Source organism: Chamaea fasciata, unplaced genomic scaffold (genome assembly GCF_029207755.1).
Source record: "Chamaea fasciata isolate MVZ Bird 193981 ecotype frontalis unplaced genomic scaffold, bChaFas1.0.hap1 SCAF_12, whole genome shotgun sequence".
NCBI classification, from domain to species: Eukaryota; Metazoa; Chordata; class Aves; order Passeriformes; family Sylviidae; genus Chamaea; species Chamaea fasciata.
In genome coordinates, this window is record NW_027094097.1 from 10539920 (window position 1) to 10557500 (window position 17581).

The 17581-nt window shown below is 54.2% G+C and overlaps 2 protein-coding genes across 3 annotated transcripts; one reads left to right on the forward strand and one right to left on the reverse strand.

Annotated features, from left to right (window-relative positions):
* Window positions 1–236: 236 nt before the first annotated feature.
* HERPUD1 (homocysteine inducible ER protein with ubiquitin like domain 1) lies at window positions 237–7047 on the reverse strand. The gene is made up of 8 exons (XM_066194577.1): window positions 6890–7047; window positions 5495–5572; window positions 5342–5413; window positions 4178–4299; window positions 3580–3702; window positions 2796–3143; window positions 1877–1982; window positions 237–1258 (listed from the first exon to the last, which is right to left on the reverse strand). The coding sequence occupies exons 1-8, from the start codon at window positions 7019–7021 to the stop codon at window positions 1091–1093; spliced, it is 1149 nt and encodes a 382-aa protein (XP_066050674.1). The 5' UTR covers window positions 7022–7047; the 3' UTR covers window positions 237–1090.
* A 4103-nt stretch (window positions 7048–11150) lies between these two features.
* Window positions 11151–16646, forward strand: LOC136295730 (partitioning defective 6 homolog alpha-like). Of its 2 annotated transcripts, none has more exons than XM_066194337.1 (3): window positions 11151–11286; window positions 12629–12851; window positions 15574–16646. In XM_066194337.1, exons 1-3 carry the CDS (start codon window positions 11224–11226, stop codon window positions 16359–16361), a joined length of 1074 nt encoding a protein of 357 aa, XP_066050434.1. In that variant the 5' UTR covers window positions 11151–11223; the 3' UTR covers window positions 16362–16646. The 2 variants fall into 2 exon arrangements, with proteins under 2 accessions (XP_066050434.1, XP_066050435.1); XM_066194338.1 differs by having other exon boundaries at window positions 15577–16646.
* Window positions 16647–17581: the final 935 nt, after the last annotated feature.

Sequence of the window (17581 nt, forward strand, 5' to 3'; positions counted from 1 at the left end):
ATTTTCCAAATACCTACAGAATTACCCATTTCAAGATGTCCATGGCCCTTCTGTTACCAGCCTTCTATAAGCAAACAAACTCCAAGCTATTCAAGGCACTTCACCTGCTGAAGGCAGCACCTTTTCCCCTCATATCCCAACTCCCTCATCATGACTTCTCAATAAAAACCAGGCAAGAACACACCCTGTGCTTTGCACATAGTCTGATTGCTGTAGAGGATATATACAAACGTGAATATAAACGCCTGCAAATTTTATTGCAATAACAGCCCTTAACCACATCAGAAATTAAAGGGAACACAATGAAGGAGGAACACAAGAGGAGTTGCACTGGAGTGAGAATGAAAAGTTGAATAGAGGAATTAGACTGCTTTAACTTTGCACCCAAAAGCAGTGAAGAAGTTTACATTTTTGCATAAGTTTTTGCTAAATACATTTAGACCTGAACACACTTAGTCTTCCCCCGTGATCTGGCAGCAGGGCAGAGGGGAAGGGCAGGGGGAATTAAATCTTGCAATTTAAACTACCTGAATTCAGCAATATGAAATTTAGTCTGCAACGCCACTGAGGTAACTGCTTATCCACATCACCATCTTACAGTCCTCCACTTTGTCCAACAAGGAGATTGCACAATACATTCTTCATAAGGAAATATTTACAAAGAAAACTTAAAATATTGTTGAAGCAATTTAACAATAGATCTTTCCTAAAAATCTGCTAATGCATATCTAGCAATTTTTGTTTGAGATCCTACACTCAGTGTAATCAAAATAGCATTTGAAACATTCCAACAGGAATCACATTGCACAGAAGAAGCAATTTGCTTCCCTAACATTTTTGCACATCTGCTCAGAGCCTGTGCCTTTAGTGCACAAGTCCACAATGCCAAGCCTCTACATAGGTACCTAATAAATGCTATGGAACAAAGTTCTTTGAAATGATGACAAGCATCTCAGTCTCTGGGCTGTAATGATGTAAGGCTTCTTGCAGTTTATTTGCTTGGTCAGTGAAAGCCAGAGGAAGTGCCATCCCTTTCCATGCCTGGTCTGGAGTTGGTTGTCTCAGGTGTCCACTGTAGTTTGGTGACAAATCAGTTGCGGGTCAGTCCAGGCCCTTCTGGAAGGAGGGATGCAAAGAAAGTCTTGAAAAAAACCCAGACTGTGCTCACAAGTGAAGGGTTGGCCTGCTGCAGTTCTTGGAAAGCCTGTCTCTCATCAGGAGGTGTCTCTGACTCATTTGCTCGGCCTCCATTTTCCCCCTGCCAAAATAAAGGGCATTTGGTAAAGGAAAAATTCAGAAATGCATTAGAAAAATCAAACCTCAAACTGGTTTTGTTGCTGAAATGTCACTGTTTGAGTATAAAATTTTTCAAGTAGGCCCAGATATAAAGTCAAAAACCCAAGCTGCACACTGGCAGTACTGGTTAACTCCCACTGGTGTCCAGAAACACTGTCCAGGACAGCCATCAACCACCAGATCAGGTGAATTACATATTTACAGCTAGTTAACTTCCACTGACATCAGAACTGGCAGCTTGAAATGAAAGACTCAAACTCCTTATAGACCCAAATACTACAGAGGTGCAGTCTGAACCCTGCTCTCAGGTACAGCCTGTGACAGACCACTTCCCATTACAACTTCCTAAAGGACAGAAGGAGCTAAAATATTACCAAAATATTTCAGGATGAAGGTTAACTGAGGAATTTACTACACCAATGGAGGACTCAGGTGGCAGTTATTCTCCCATGGAAGATAGTGTCTCTTACAGCAATTTCAAGAAAAGTTTTTTTTCTACTATACAACTATTAAACAGCAAAATTATTAAAAAGCAAAACTTGACAGGGTTTCATGGTTTAAAAATATAGCAAGACAATACCTGAAAGTTGTTGTTCTGGTCCTGGTTTAGAGCAGCTTGAGGAGGAACATTGTCTGGGAAGGGCTGAACTGGTCTTCGTCTAAATGGGAACCTTCCAGCATGGTGTCTGGGGAAGGCAACAGATTCATTAATTAATTAATGCTGTTTCAACATTACTCATCCTGGTACACAACAGCTGCACATCTGACTGCTGAGAGCTGCTGGAACTAGCAACAGTAAAATTTAAGGACTTTCAATGGAAAAATTAACCTTCAACTCTCCAAGTCTACATAGATGCTGGAAAAACTGCACTACTTTTAACTCCTACACCTACAATTACACCACTTGTTCCACAGGTGATCGAAGAATTTTGGAGGAGAGACTATCTTTCTCAGATAAGACATCCCAAGCATTATCATCTGTGATTCATCCTAATTATATTCCCCCACCCAGAGAGGTTCAAAGGCAGTTCAGGACACTCCATTCAGTTCAGCCTGGTCTGCTCTCCAGAAGGGCAACACAGCAATCTCACACTTGCATGGCAGCAAGTGTGAAACCCTCTTCCCAGACTTCAATCACTTGTTTCCCAACAAGAAACAGTAATTTTCTACACTGAACTTACAGGTCTGTCTGCTCTATGCTGCTGAGTTGCTGGAGCTTTACAACAGGGACTACACTTTGGTTTCAAGAAGTTTTCTAACTTAGGAAGACAACCACAACAAACTGCAAAACCTCATCAGCCACATTCTTCATTTAATCCAGACATAGGCTTAATCATCTTTTCTAAATAGTGAATTATACCAGGATATAGAGGAATGGTTTGTCCTTTCCAGGTCCAGGAGTCCTATGAAGCTCAACCACCAGGAAGCTGAGCACAGCACAGAACTCAGTACTTCAGTGAAACCCCTCCGAACAGCAAATATTAACACCACACACTTACAGATACATCAGAATGGTGCCACCCATGACCAGGAGGAGCCTGCTGATACTGGAGTAGAAATAGACCATGTTGACAAAAACATATAACAGTGTTGCTGAGTAGAGCCAGTCCAACCAGTCTCGATTGCCACCCTCCTCATCTTCCTCCACGAGGGGCCCCCCTTGGGCATTCATTCTCAAGTTCTGGTCAGCCACTGCATTAACCTGAGCAGCAACATTCTGGTTTCCAGGCTGGTTTTGGGCAGGAAATGGGCCTGGGAGAGCAGCTGGAGGTGTCACTGGTGCCACTGGTATCTCCTGAGAATGCTGTGCATGGGATGGGTCAGCAGATGCAGCAGTAGAAGCCAAGCTGGAACCAGAGAACAAAGTCCAGAATGAGGCTTAGTCAAATCCTTTCACACTTCCCACAGGTCCTGTATGTGAAAATCTGTCAAAGCCTTCTGCAAGTCTCAGCTTGAGCTGTCACTGATGTCCAGGCAATGCTGTTTATGCTTTCAGCAGTCAAAAAAAAAAAAAAAGCACAGGCTCATCAGCAGGATCAGATTTACTCTACAGACACCTGCCCTCCCAATGAAGAGTCAGACAGGCAATGGGCCAGATTCAGAACCACTGGCCTGAACAGCAACAGAGCAGCACAGTTATGGGGACATTCCTACAACATTCAGCACAAATCAAAATGAAAAAGTCTCCAAGCTCCATCAAAAGAGGAAGAATTGCCAGGAGCTATCGAATTTCTTGTATTACAGTTTCTACTTCCTACTGGCAGCTTGGAATAGAACACTTACTATTGCATGTAATACTGTCTTGCATAAATCTGCTGGAACCAGGACATCTGAAGCATGCTGTAGGTTGTGTAAGCAGAGAAGCCAGGAGCCACGCTCTGGAAGGGACTCCAAGTTGTTTCCAGCCTTGGTCAAAATTTGAACACATTCATTAGCAAACACTGAACTAACAGCAAGAGCAATTTATTACAGAACAACGTAAACAGCTTCTGCCATTTAGTGCACCCAAATATAAAATTAATTCTTCCTTCTAGACACCTCTTTACCCACATGAACAGAAGAAAGACTTTTATTCCTAATTAACAGAGCAGTGCATTTTCCTTTAAATGCCACATTCTTGGCAGTGTTCAAGGCCAGGTTGGACAGAGCAACCTGATCTAGTGGAAGGTGTCCCTCATTGGCAGAGGGTTAGACTAGATGGCCTTTAAAGGCCCCTTACAATCCAAATTATTGTATGTCCACTAAAGCCTTTATATAAAGCCTCATCATATTTGGCCCATGTTCTGTGGACTTACGACAGTAGATGTGGCATAAGGAGCTGGCATCCAATACAAACATACCATCTTAAAAATCTTAAAGACATATGTAAAATTGTATTTACCCATTACTGGCTTCTGCTGATGAGGGGACACCTGAAGAGCTCCTCGATCTTCCACCATTGGAGCAAGACACATTTGATTCCTGCCTGGCTTCTGATGGTAACTTGGGCTGATCAGCTTTAACCTACAGACAACAAGTGCAGCCAGTGAGGTTTACTCAGGACACCACACACACTTTATCCAAAAAGGCTGCACCCCACAAAGTATGCCCTTATTTTAACACCTATTCCTGCACAGCACCTCTCAGTGCTGCCCCTGCTCTGGGGCACCACACCACAAACACCTCTATCAGTATTTTAAAGCTCCTGGAATGAAACGACTGGGATGCAAAACTGATTTGATCCTACCCTTCCCTTTCACAAGATCTATACTTTATTTGTTACTTCTTATGCATACACTCAGCATCCATCTGGTTATAAAAATATAAAATACAAAAGACACTTGGACTTTTTCCTATGGCAAGTTTGTACTGTTTACACAAACTGCTGTACAGAGAGTTCAAGAGTTGTCCTGTTGTGATACATCTAACACCCAGCCAAAGCTGGCTCACATCTAGCAACCACCAGGCATGGCCAGGGTTAGCTCACAGTGCCTTTAACGGGCAACAGGACCACACCTCTAGAAACCTCTGCCTAGCCACTTTAAGAAAAGAACAGGTTTTGGCCATTTGTACTTGACACCAGTCCATACCGAGCTCAAGCACTAAGGCTGAGCCTGTAGAGAGGAAGCCAAAGATGAGTCATTAATGGGAGCAGTTAAAGTGTCTGCAGTTCTCAGCCTTCTACCCTCCCCACAGATCAGAACCACTTCCCCACACTTCTCTTCTGACCACAAGCTCAATCTGCCCAAGTGTGCCTGGGACACAGCAAGTCACAGTCTATTTAATAAAGCTGAATCTACCAGAAAGCATTTCTCCTCTGAGCAGCACATCACAACTAGACCTTTCTTAACAGATGCCATGACAATCTTTACTGATGAACTGTAGAGGCAATTTTTTTCCTCAGCTTAATCCAAATACATGCTCACTTTCCCAAACAAATTATCACAAAGTAATACTGCTGTTGCACCAATAGGGAAAACCTGCAGTAACAGGGAACTTTAAAATCGTCATCCAACACTTCTTGTTTTCAGTTACAACTCCAAGATTCAGAGTTAAGTCTAATTACCTCTTTGGTTTCTTGCATATTTGCAGGAGTCTTGAAGTTGTACACCAAATGAAGAGCATGCAGCTCCCCATGCTGAAATATAATGGAAGATACGTTAAAAAAATCCCTTCTCTGGATATATTTCAGCACATCATAAAAGATACTTTTTTATACCTTTGGCAATAAGTCTCCCAGACAATGGTGATCAAGCAACAGTTTCCCAGAATAAATCAGCTTTTGGTCCTCTTCAGGCTTTGAAGAAAGAAAACAAAGAACAAGATTACTTGCTCTGCCAAGCATTAACCAATACAGCTCACAGCTGGTGCAGAGAGGCACAGAGCCTGGAGTATCCTACATACTATGGTGCAGAGGGACTTGTGCACATCTAAATTCAGCTGAAGTTATGAGAATAACTGAACATCCAAATGGGATATTATTGAGGAGCAAACCTGCAAAGAATCCAAAGTCCCTTGGGCAAAGAATCTGGTTATGTGCTGTATCTTTTACAGTCCCAACAAAAACATTTATGTTTCTTAAAAACAGAAGTCTGGAGTTCCACCTAATCTGATCAGCACCAGAGGTGATGCCAAGTAAATCTGCTGCACCTCCAGCAGCTCTTTATCGGGAGCTGTCCCACAGCAGCCAGTGGAAGCACAAGGAGCCTGTTTCTGGGTAATCACCACACTCCCAGGGAAAGCACGGCAAAAGCATGGGAATCAGGCCTTCTCCCAAACAACTAGTGACAGGAAAAACGGGAAATAGCCTTAAGTTTGCAGGGCAGTCTCCAGTTGGATATTGTGAAAAATTTCTTCACCGAAGGAACGGCTAAGCATTGAAATGGGCTACCCTGGGAAATGGAGTTACTATCCCTGGAACTCTTCAAAAAATGAGTATAGACATGGCATTCCACGGTGTGGTTTAGCAGGGATAATGGCATCCGGTCGAAGGTTGAACCTGATGATCTTGGAGGTCTTTTCCAAGTTTATAGGCTCTGTGAAGGCCACACACCTTCCTGCGGGAGCGCTGCCCGTGGGAGCAGGGAGACGGGGTGCGCAGCTGCTCCGGCAGCGCTCACGTGTCAGCTCCCGTGTCCTGCGGCCCAGGGGAAGTCACACTTCTGCATTTCAGCCCCACAGCCCCATCACCCCGCCGGACCGAGCGCTGTGCCTCCCGTTCAGCGGGAGCGCGCCCCCAAGGCCCCGGGAAGGGCCTCGGCCGCCCGCTGCCCGGCTGGGTGCGGTGCCAGCGGGCTCTGACGTCCCCACACACCTGCCGGACGCGCCGTCCCGGGAGGCCGGTTAATGATTAACCGGGCCACAAACCAATCCCAAAATAGCCCGAGCGCGCCCCAAGCGCGGCTGACGCAACCGGGACCGGGACACCCCGGGGGGCAGGTACCGGTCCCGGAGCCCCGCGAGAGCCCCCCGGCAGCTGCCGCCGCTGCTCCGCGGGGAGCCAGCCCCCACCACCCACCCAGCCATCCATCCACCCACCCACCCATCCATCGGGGGAGGCTGCGCGCAGAGACCCGCCCGGCGGGGCTGCGGGAACAGGGGACGGCGCACTCACCGGCGCGTCGGGCAGGAGCCGGCGCAGCTCGGTCTTGAGGCGGCGTACGGTCCAGGCAGGCTCGGCACCGAGCCGGAGGTCGCGGTGCCGCTGCGCGGGGCTCCGGACCAGCAGAGACAGCGGCTCCTCCATGGCGGGCGTGAGGCGGGTGGCGATTGCAGAACCTCCCCGGCGGCAGTTTTATAGGGCCCGGCCCCGCCGCAGGGCCGCGGTGGCTGTGGTTCATTGGCCGCAATGATGGCAGGGGCGGGGCTGCCACGTGGGCCAATGGGACGGAGCCTCGCGTGCGGCGCCGGGAGGAAACGGAGACGCGGATTGGGCGATACCGGATGAGGGGCGGGGCTATGCGGTCACCACGGCGACCGTGACCCGCCCCGCCCCGCCCGGGCCCTGAGGGGCGGAGGCCATGGCCGGGCCGTTAGCGCTGTTCTCTTTCCTTCTTTCTCTCCCTCCCTCTACCCCATATCTGGCATCAGCGCAGCTCTTAGGGATCCTTTGCTTCACCTTCCCTCTCCCCTCCGCCCGCTGGAGCTGCACATCTTTTGTGGAGCCCTGCACGTGCTGCATCCACAGCCTGATCCAGGTGAAACATCTCCTTTTTCCCTATGGATATTTTTCCCGAGCTGTGTAGCTACCTCAGCAGGTTTGCTGCGGGCTTTGTGGGTACAGGACAAACTATACTTCTGGGTGGAGCCAAAAAAAGTGTGCGTAGATGCTGGGGAAAGTTAATAATTCGTGATGTTTTTACTAACAAAAAAAAAAAAAACCACAAAAAAAACCAAACCAAAAAAAAAACAAACCAAAAAAACCCCCAAACCCACAAAACAAACAAACAAAAAAGCCATTAAAAAGCGGACCAGAACTTCTGAGTGTTCGTCCTCATGCCCATCTTCCTGTGAGATGCGATCCAGCATCTAAAAAGCCCGTGGTAATGATCCTGCTGCACCAGGAGGGGGTTTTCGCGTCCTTCAAAACAAAACTGTAGGAACGCGAGACGTCGGATTTATCTCTCGGCACCAGGTGTTTACTCTGCGTGTTCCAGGAGCTGCTCAGTATTCCTTGGCAGCCAGACCTGTTGCCCAAAGGCACGGATGAGTCTGCAGCCAAGACTGGATTTTGCAGCTAGGAAAGACACTCTGCCACGGGGACGCATCACCCCGCGGCGTCCCGGGGAAGAGCCGAGCCAAAGGGCAGCGCTGCCGTGGGAGCCGACAAAAGGAAATCACGAAGAAATGAGCTGAGCCTGGGTCTGGTCAGGTGAACCCTCCGCGGCTGCCAGGGTACGTCCTTGCGAGAGTGGAGAATGCCATCGGAGCCCGTTCCTCTCTCACATCCGCATCCCACAGCGAGCACTGGGGCTGCGCTCCTGCCTGCTCTGTCCTTGTTGGCCCTGGGAAGGCTCAATGCCCAGGTGGGGTTTGCCTCCTCAACCTCTGTGTCCCACCAACCCAAGGAGACACTGCCAGAGCTATTTGCTGCTCTTGCTCCATCAGCACAGATCATGATCCCTGTCCTTCAGCTCCCGCTGGCAGTGGGGAAAGACAAACACAGTGTCCAGTGCTGTCGCCGGTAGGGACACGAAAGAATGAGGCAGGCAGCAAGAAGGTTAGTAGGAAAGTTCTATATTTAATTTTCTGACTTTATTTTATATACAATTCTTTCAGAAGGCACAGGATTGGCTACATAGGTTGCCACTTCTTTGACTTCGTTGGTGAAGACCACCATCAGTCACCTTTCTCCTCCCAGAGGAGAAATATGTAAACAAAAAGATATATTCTAAAAATATACATTGTTTTCTTGAAGCTGTGTGAGAACAAAATGCAAACTCTGAAAAGCAGGCAAAGTTGTGGCGACACAGGGCCACCCTTGCCATTGTCCGAGTCAAGATGACTTTGCTGCTGGCTCGGTTGCAGCCTTTGCTCAGAGTGCCAGGACAGTTCCCATGGGTGGCAGGGACAGGTTAAGGCTGTGCAGGTGTTGGAGTGAAACCAGGATCTTTGACTATGTGTGTTTGTTCTGGGACTCCCTGTGCTGTTGCTTGCCCGTTGACCAGCTGCGCAGCTGTGGCCACAGGGCTGATCCTACCTCGAGCTCAGGCTGCTGGGCTTCTCCTTCACCACAGACAAGAGGGGCAGAATTCAACTGAGCTGCTCTCTGCCCATTCCTTGTCTGAGCCATTGCTGGGAAAAATGCCAGCTCACTGGACAAATTTACCTGAATCCAGCACTAACCTGGCTTGGAGCAGGGGCTGGAGGAATGACCTCCTGAGTCACCTGAGTGCTAAGCCTCAGCAGATCCCCTCCATGTTTGGGTGTGCTGGACCCCCAGAGAGCCAGGCCCTCACTGCCCTCACAGCAGCCAAGAACTGGAGTCAGTGGACACATCTGAACATTGAGTAGCACATGCTCCAGTTCCAGAGGCTGATTCAGAGCTCTTAGGACTGAGGCAAAACAAACAGTTGCCCTGATACTGTCTGCATAGCTTAGCTTGCTCTGTGGCAGCAGATAATGACCCACAGCACAAACCAGAAGGTGTGACCAGCACATCACCCCACTGTCCTGCTGAACAATTAACTCCAACTTACCAAAATTGGAGATGAAGGGCTGCAAGCTGCTTTTGTCGCCTGCGTAAATATTAACCACGGCATAAATCAGGATTATCTCTCTGACCTCAACACAATTACTCTGTTAAAAAAAACAAACAACAACAACAAAAAAATAAAACCAAAAAAACAAAAAAAAAAAAAACAAAAAAAACAAAACTTAGGGGACTGAGGGGGGTATTGCTGATGAATTTACAGCTCTGTTTGTGGTCAGGCTGCTTTTCATGGTGTGGCAATCACTTGGCACAGCAGGAACAGCCGGAGCAGAATTTGCCAGCACACGAGGAGATGTCCCACAGTCTTGCAGCCTGGTGTGCTCCTTTGCTCATCCAAGCACAGTGACACAAGGGACGAGCCTGCCAGGAGCCACACACCAGCTAATGCAGACCTGGTGCTGTGGAGATGCAATTTTGTCCTGACCAAAGGTTGTTCCCTGGGCCAGGATAGGTCAACAGAATCCAGGAGCAAAGGGCAAGAGAAACCAGACAAGCCAAGCTGATTCTCAGGGCTTGGTTCGAAATGTTTATTCTGTCGGAAGCACTGTGCTTGTTAGGTGTCTGGCTAAAAAAACTGTTTCATGGTGCTGCTGTCATGGCCCCTTTGGCTCCAAAATTCCTCAGAGTCCATGAACAAGAGTTTGGTTTTGTTGAGGCACTGGGGCTGGTGACCCTGGTGCCAGCAGGAAGGAGCTCACAGTATGCTCTGGCATCGCTAGCAGAGCTGCACTGCAGCGGGGTCTGCAGAGAAGGGGTTCTCTGGCTGTCCCTGTGTGTTTCTGTGCCTGAGCAGAGCCAGTTCTGCCGAAGACACATCCCACGGGCATCACCTGCGGACACAGCCTGGCAGCACCGAGGAGGCGTGCTCTGGCTGCACATCCTGGCAGCCTGGTGCCGAGACGGGCACGGAGGGGCTTTGCTGCACACCCGGTGAGCTTGGTCAGTTTCCCTCCCCTCGGTCAGCTGTTCCACTACTCAGTAAAGCAAATCATCCCCGAAACAATGAACCTTCCCTGGCCCACACGGCTCTGGGGCAGCACAAAATTCCCCTGCCAAACAAGGGAAAAAAGCCAGAACGAACGTGTAACCAGGATGTGGGGAACGAGGGGCACAGCTGGAAAACAGCCTCTGCTGCCGGGGTTTCCTCTGCCAAAGGCCACCAAACCGATGGCATGGGTAGCCCCCGCCAACCTGGGGAAACGCCGGGATATTCCCGGACGGGGCCGAGGCTTCCACCGGTGACACTCGCGGGGATTCCGTGCGGATGCTGGCCGCGTGCCGGAGCTCGGTGTCCCCAGAGAGGAGCCGCTGTTGGGTTTAATGTGTCGCTAATGAGGTTCCTGACAGCGATGGGATGCCCGAGGTTACCGGCGCGGTTCCCGGTGCCGTCCCGGCGCGGCGGCGCCCCGACGGCGAGCGGACCCGCGCTCGGGTAAATGGGGCCGACGTGGAGGGGATTAGGATGGGGACGGGCATGGAGAAGGGGACGGGGATTGGGGATGGGGACAGGGACGGGGAGAGGGATGAGGATGGGGGTCCTGCCGCCGGCCCGTCCCCACCCCCGTTACCACGGCGACGTTGTCAGCAGCCGCCCGACCACGCCCCGCGCCCCGCCTGGGCCAATGGCGCGGCGGCGCCCGGCCTGCCCGCCGGTGACGTCATGGCCGGTGAAAATCCCCCGTGGCCGCGGGAGCGGCGGTGGCGGCGCGGCCCCGCGGCCCGGCCCGGCCCGCACCATGGCCAAACACCACCGCACGCCGGCGCGCTCCGCCGAGCCCGTTATCGAGGTCAAGAGCAAGGTAAGCGCCCGCCAGGGACGGGGCCGGTGATGCCGATGCCGATGCCCGTGCCGGTTCCGCCGGGTCACGACCGAGCGGGTCGCCCCCGCGTCGGGCAGCACACGTGGGGTGGCACCGCGCATCAGGGAGCGGCGCGGGAGCCAGGCCGTGCGGGCTCTCCGCTCCCCGCGCTGCGGCGGCGCTGCCCGGTGCGTCCCCGAGCCGAGCCCGGCCCGGCGGCCGCAGCGTCCCGCCACCGTGGGCTCTGCCGGGCCGCGGGCTGGCTCGGCGCGGCCGTGGGAACGCCGCGGCGGAGCGCTCGCCAGATGCGCAGGGCGCCGGTGCGCCGTTCCGGCAGCCCCGGTGTGCGGGGTAGCCTCGCCGGTGCGGGTGTGCGGGGTGAGCGGTCACCTCGGGGACACACCTCGCTCGCCCAGATGTGCACTCATCCAGATGTGCGTGCTCGCCAAAGCATGGTCATCCCCGGCTATGCCATCACCCAGATGTGCACACCCAGCAAGGGACGAGCCCCTGTCGTTCAATCCAGATGTGCACACCTGCATGACTGTGCGCTCGCCCAGTTGCGGTCTCCCCCAGACGTGTCTGCTTATCCAGATATGTGCTCACCTGGCACACCCTTGCCCAGATGTGTGCCGTCACCCAGATATACACCATTATCCACCTGTGCCCACCCACCCATCCCTGTGCTCACACAGATGTGTGCACTCCCTTTCTGCTCCCTTATCCAGCTGTGCACTCGCCCAGCTGTGCCATTGCCTGCTCGAGACCCCCGGCAGGGTGCAGGGTGTCTTTCTTCCCAGGACGTGGTGGCCACCGCCTGCCCCGACAGCTGGGGTGTGACCCCCGCGGGCAGCGCGATCCTCGCAGTGTTCCTCAGCCTGTTCTTAATTGGCTTCCCCTTCGTCGTGACGGAAGGAGGCATTAATTAGCGCTGTTGCTCACCAGGTGCTACGGCAGCGCCTGTGTCGCAGGGAAGGGCCTCCCGGCAACACGGCGTCTGCCACGGCTGGTGGTACGGCCAGAGGGTCCTTCCTCTGCCGCGGGGCCATCTTTCTGCCCCATCACTTCAGTGTTTGGGCAGAAAAACGGCTTCGCTCCTTTTACTTTGTTTTTGGGACGGGCTCTCCCTGACTGGCGCTGCTGCCTTGGTGCTGCCGGGCTCTGGAGGCGGCAGCACCAAGGCACTGCCTGCCCCGGGGCAGCTCTGTGTGGTTCCCTGCCTGCATCGGTCCTGCCGGCTGGAGCCAGCCCTTCCCAGAGTCACCCTCTTCCTCCTCTTCCTCCTCTTCCTCCTCTTCCTCCTCTTCCTCCTCTTCCTCCTCTTCCTCCTCTTCCTCTGCAGTTCGACGCTGAATTTCGCCGCTTTGCCATGAAGCGCTCCGGCGCCGGCAGCTTCCAGGACTTCTACCAGCTGCTGCAGACAGTGCACCAGATCCCGCGGGTGGATGTGCTCCTGGGCTACACAGACATCCACGGTGACCTCCTGCCCATCAACAACGATGACAACTACCACAAAGCCCTGTCCTCTGCCAACCCCCTCCTCAGGGTCATCATCCAGAAGAAGGGTAAGCGGGGCACTGGATGTGTCCTCCAGTCGAGAGAGATGAGCCACATCCAGCGGTTCTGCTGGTTCCACCTTTGGACTATGCCAGCGGGGGCATGGCTGGCCACATACCCTCCAGCCACTGCTTTGGTGGATGGATGTGGACATGGTGGCACTGGGAGGCTGCCAGAACCCTGCCAGGGCTGTGGCACCCACATGGGCTCTCCCTGGCAGCCGAGGGCATCTGCCTCAGCCCAGGCCCATGCAACCTGGTGAGCAAAGGCAGATCTTCGCAATTCACCCCTTTGTAGTTGTGTTTTCCAGCCAAGCTCGTGTGGGCTCCTGTGTTACTCCTGTGAGCGCTGCACCAGCTGCCCCATCTAGCTCCCTGCCCTGAGGTTTTGGCAGAGCTCTCAGAGTGCCAGGTGCTGCTGGATTTTTGGTGTTGGGAAGAGGCTTGGTGCCTCCCTGGCAGACCAAGGGCTTGCCCTTACCTCGGTGGCATGTTCCCAGGGAACAACTTCCTTGCACAGGTACACCTGATAACATCCTGATGGCAGCATCCTGGCAAGGATGGAAGCCTTCAAGTGACAAACACTCCAAGTATTTCTCCTGTTTGCAGGGAAAATAAGCCCATTCCCTTCCACTCAGTTTAGTAGCACCAAGGTTTTCTCTTTCATAGCATCATCAGTCAGCAGTTCACAGAGCCTGACCCAGAGCCACAGTTTTCCCTGCACAGCATCCAGAGTGAGTCTGTGTTTACAGCTCATGATAGTGGTATGAAGAAGTCTCTGGGCGAGGGGTGATGCTGGTGGCCAGCCCTGGCTGCTGTGTCAGTTTTCCTGGGCTTTTGCATCAGGTTGGTGTGGGATGCCCTGGACACGTTTCATCTGTGGCTGCATGGTGTGGGGGCTGGCAGCAGTGATCCAGGCTGCTGGAGCCCGTGGTGCACTCAGGGGCTGTTGTTGCCAGCGTCAAACCATCCCCTGTTCCTGGCCCAATGCTTGGGCCCAGGCTGTGACATGGAGAGCCAGTGCAGAGCTGGGTGTGCCAGGGATGCTGTGGGAGCATCACTCCTGCTCCCAAGAGCCACCCTGTGGGCTGCTGGAAAAGCCTGTGAGGGCCCACAGCTGATTGTGCCAAGACAGCACGGTGTGGAGAGGGAGCAGACAGAGCCTGGCTCCATGGGCAGCAAGATAAGGAGCAGGCAGCACCAGGGAGCCCCAGCACGCAGCTGTGCCTGCAGGAGAGGGGCTGCAGGGCCGGCGGCACCACAGGGAGGTGAGCAGAGAGGCCAGGAGCAAGTCCTGGGTGAATCACAGCTGATTTTAAATGGATCCAGGTCATCCCAAGGCTGGGCTGTCGTTGAACCGGTCTGGGTCGCTGAGGAATGTGGCTGCAGAGCCTCTCACACTGCCTGGTGCAGGGAGCTGTGCACACACACAGAGGTGTGCTCCTGTCAGTGGGCTCTGCAGCAGCCAGTCCTGCCACAGCGGGGCTAAAAGCTAAGGCTGCAGCTGGGCTCCCCTCTGTCCCATCACCCCTTTGGGTGAAGCCATCCCTGCAGGGCAGCCTGGCTGGAACAATGGCACTGGCCCTCCTTGGCTGGGCTAAGGCTCATGGGAAGGGCAGGGGAAAGTGTGGGACATTGCCAGGGCCACCCCTGAGCTCATCCTTGGTATTCTGGACCTGCCTGGCCCAGCCACTCTGCGCCCCTTGGAGAGGAGCTGTGTGCTGAAATAGCTGTGGGAAAGCCTCCGCCGCCCTTCCCCGAGCTAAAAATATGCCAAGGCTGTGTGTGCAGGGAGATATTTATAAGCCAGGAGCCCTGGCAGGCTGGCTTGGCTAGGGAGAAATCCCATGTCCCCTGGGCTTGGGGACATCCCTAGCAGCCCTGCAACTGGAGCAGGGTCCAGATGCTGGTGGGGGACACTGTGGGGAATGTGCTGACCATGGAGCATCCAGATCTGGGCTCCCACATGGAAAGAGATAGGGAGAAACCAGAGAGAAACCAGGGGATACTCCCTAGCACCTGGTGGATGGAGCCAGTGATGATGGGCTGGAGCTGGGCCCCACAGAGCAGCCCCAGGCCACAGTCCAGGAGAGAATCAAACCCTATATGAAGGTGCCTGATTGTGGATTAAGAGACATGGGCACAAATCACAGTCTGGGATATTCAGGGGCCCTGAGGATGCTGCAGCCCTGGGATGAATTTTCAGGATGTGGGGAGTCCCTGTCCTCAGGAATGGCAGAGTTCTAGTTGGCTATCACTAACCCACGCCAGTGATAGCCCTGCTCTGGTGGGGCAGAGGACTCTGGTGCTCTTTCCTGGGGTTGGACTGGCCCTAAGGGAGTTGGCTGCCACCACAGCACACTTGTATGGGGGGTCGTCTCTCCCCAAACCCAAACTGGGGCAGAGCTGCAGCTCCCAAGCCATCAGGGCTGGCAGCTCTAGTGTTAAAACTGCAGAGTTTGGCTTAAAGTGTGATTAAGGCTGAATCACTGCCTCGATCCCACTAATCCTGGCCTGTGTGCCTGTGTACGCTGGGTAATCCCAGGAGATGGGCCCCAGCGGAGACAGGCTGCAGGGAAAGCCAGGCGGATGATCTGGGGAGGAAAAGCCGGTGAGACCTGTGAGCAGGGCCCTTCTGCTGGCTGCTGCCCCAGCACCTGGGGCCAAGGACACGCGTTCACATCCCCAGCAGCTGCAGTGCCTGACCCGTGTCCTCCCTTGCTCCCTACAGCAGAGTCTGATGCCAGCGTCTTCGCCTCCAACTCCTTGCAGCGGAAGAAGAAAGGGCTGCTGCGCCCAGCACACTACCGGGCCAAGCCTCACCTCCTCATCGGGATGCCCCAGGACTTCCGCCAGATCTCCTCCATCATCGACGTGGACATCCTGCCCGAGACGCACCGGCGCGTGCGGCTGCACAAGCACGGCTCCGACAAACCGCTGGGCTTCTACATCCGCGACGGCGTCAGCGTGCGTGTGGCCCCGCAGGGCGTCGAGAAGGTGCCCGGCATCTTTATCTCCCGCCTGGTGAAGGGCGGCTTGGCCGAGAGCACGGGGCTGCTGGCCGTGAGCGACGAGATCCTGGAGGTGAATGGCATCGATGTGGCCGGCAAGTCCCTGGACCAAGTGACGGACATGATGGTGGCCAACAGCCACAACCTCATCATCACCGTCAAGCCGGCCAACCAGCGCAACAACGTCATCCGCAGCAGCAAGGCCTCGGGCAGCTCCGGCATGTCCACGGACAGCACCCCCAGCCAGCAGACCCCCAGCCCGGCCTCGCAGTACCTGAGCAACTACAGCACGGCCGAGAGCGACGAGGAGGGCGACCTGGTCATCGAGAGCGACAGCGCATCCCACTACATCCCCGGGGGCTGCCCCAACGGCGGCCCCACCGACGGACCCCTCCAGCGGAGCCTGTCCCCGCACAGCTCGCGGGGCTCCCTGCAGTCCCTCGGCAGCCACGACGGCAGCCCTGGCAGGGGCAGCGGACGGGAGGATGGGACCCTCCTCACCCTATAGCTGCAGGGGCCTGTGCCACTCGGTGGCTGGCCGGGTTTCTGCTCATCCGGGCTGGATGTGGACACTGGGGTGATGATGTGGCCAGCGGGCAGGGGTGGAGAGGGGCTGCCCGCTGCCCTCTCCCAGCCCCCGTGACCCCGGGAGCCCCACTGTGGCACCCACTCAAGCCAGGCACTGCCTCTCTGAGCCCCCTTGCCTCCCCTTCCAAGCAAGCGGGGGTTTTTAATTGTTTTATTGAAATATGCATCATTAATATATTGCAATGGACAGTAAAACTTTTTTCTAGAAAGCACCATGCTTGTCCCTGGTTCATGTCACTGCAGGGAGGAGGGGGACAGTGGGTGGGTAGCCCAGTGCTGTGCACAGAAGGCAGTGCCTGGGGGCCGTGGCCTTGACCTTAGCACACCATGTGATTTTGCTGCTGTGCTGGGTGACCCCACTGAGACCCATCGTGCCTGTCCCAGGACACATGTCCAGTCTGTTTTGGGCAGCCACCTGGCCCGATGGCTTGATGCAGTCAGCCTTGCTTGGCTCCCTCATTCCCATCTTGTCCCTGCCACAGGGCTCTCACTAATGCTGGGGACACCTGGTCTGGCAGCAGCACCTTGGCTGTCACTCAGTCCTGCAAATGCTGCTGGGGATAATGCAGCCCCATCCTCCTTCTTCAGCCCCAAGCTCAGGGCAGGGGGGTGTCCACACCTGCCCCTGCTGCTCTGCTGGGGCTCCCAGAACCCTCAGTCTCTTTCCCAAAAGTGCCAAGCTGATGGTGGCACTCACTGCTGCCAAGGGCTTGTGGTGGGACTGGCAAGGAGGAAGACCTGCCGCCCTCAGGGTCTGAAAAGCCAGCACCAACTCTCCATTCAGAGCCTCAGGCCAGGGCAGGCAGGGAGTGCAGCAAGGGCTGAGGACACTCATGGCACACAGCCAGGGCCCAGACAGACCAGAGAGCAGATCTGACAGCAGGGCCGGTTAGCCCAGGCTTGTTTTGGGCAGGGAGGTGCCCAGGGGCTGTGCCCATGGCCCCTAGTCACTCTCATCCAGCCGGCTCAGCCTGGCTGTGGGGTTTGCCCTGAGGTGGCCCCAGGGGCACATGGGGTGATTTCCCAGTTGGCATCTCACCTCCTCCAGCTCTTGAGTGCCAAAATACTCCCCAGCCCTTGGCAGCAGCATCAGCCCTGACATCCCAGGGCACTGCAGTGTGCCAGGTGGCACAGGCAGGG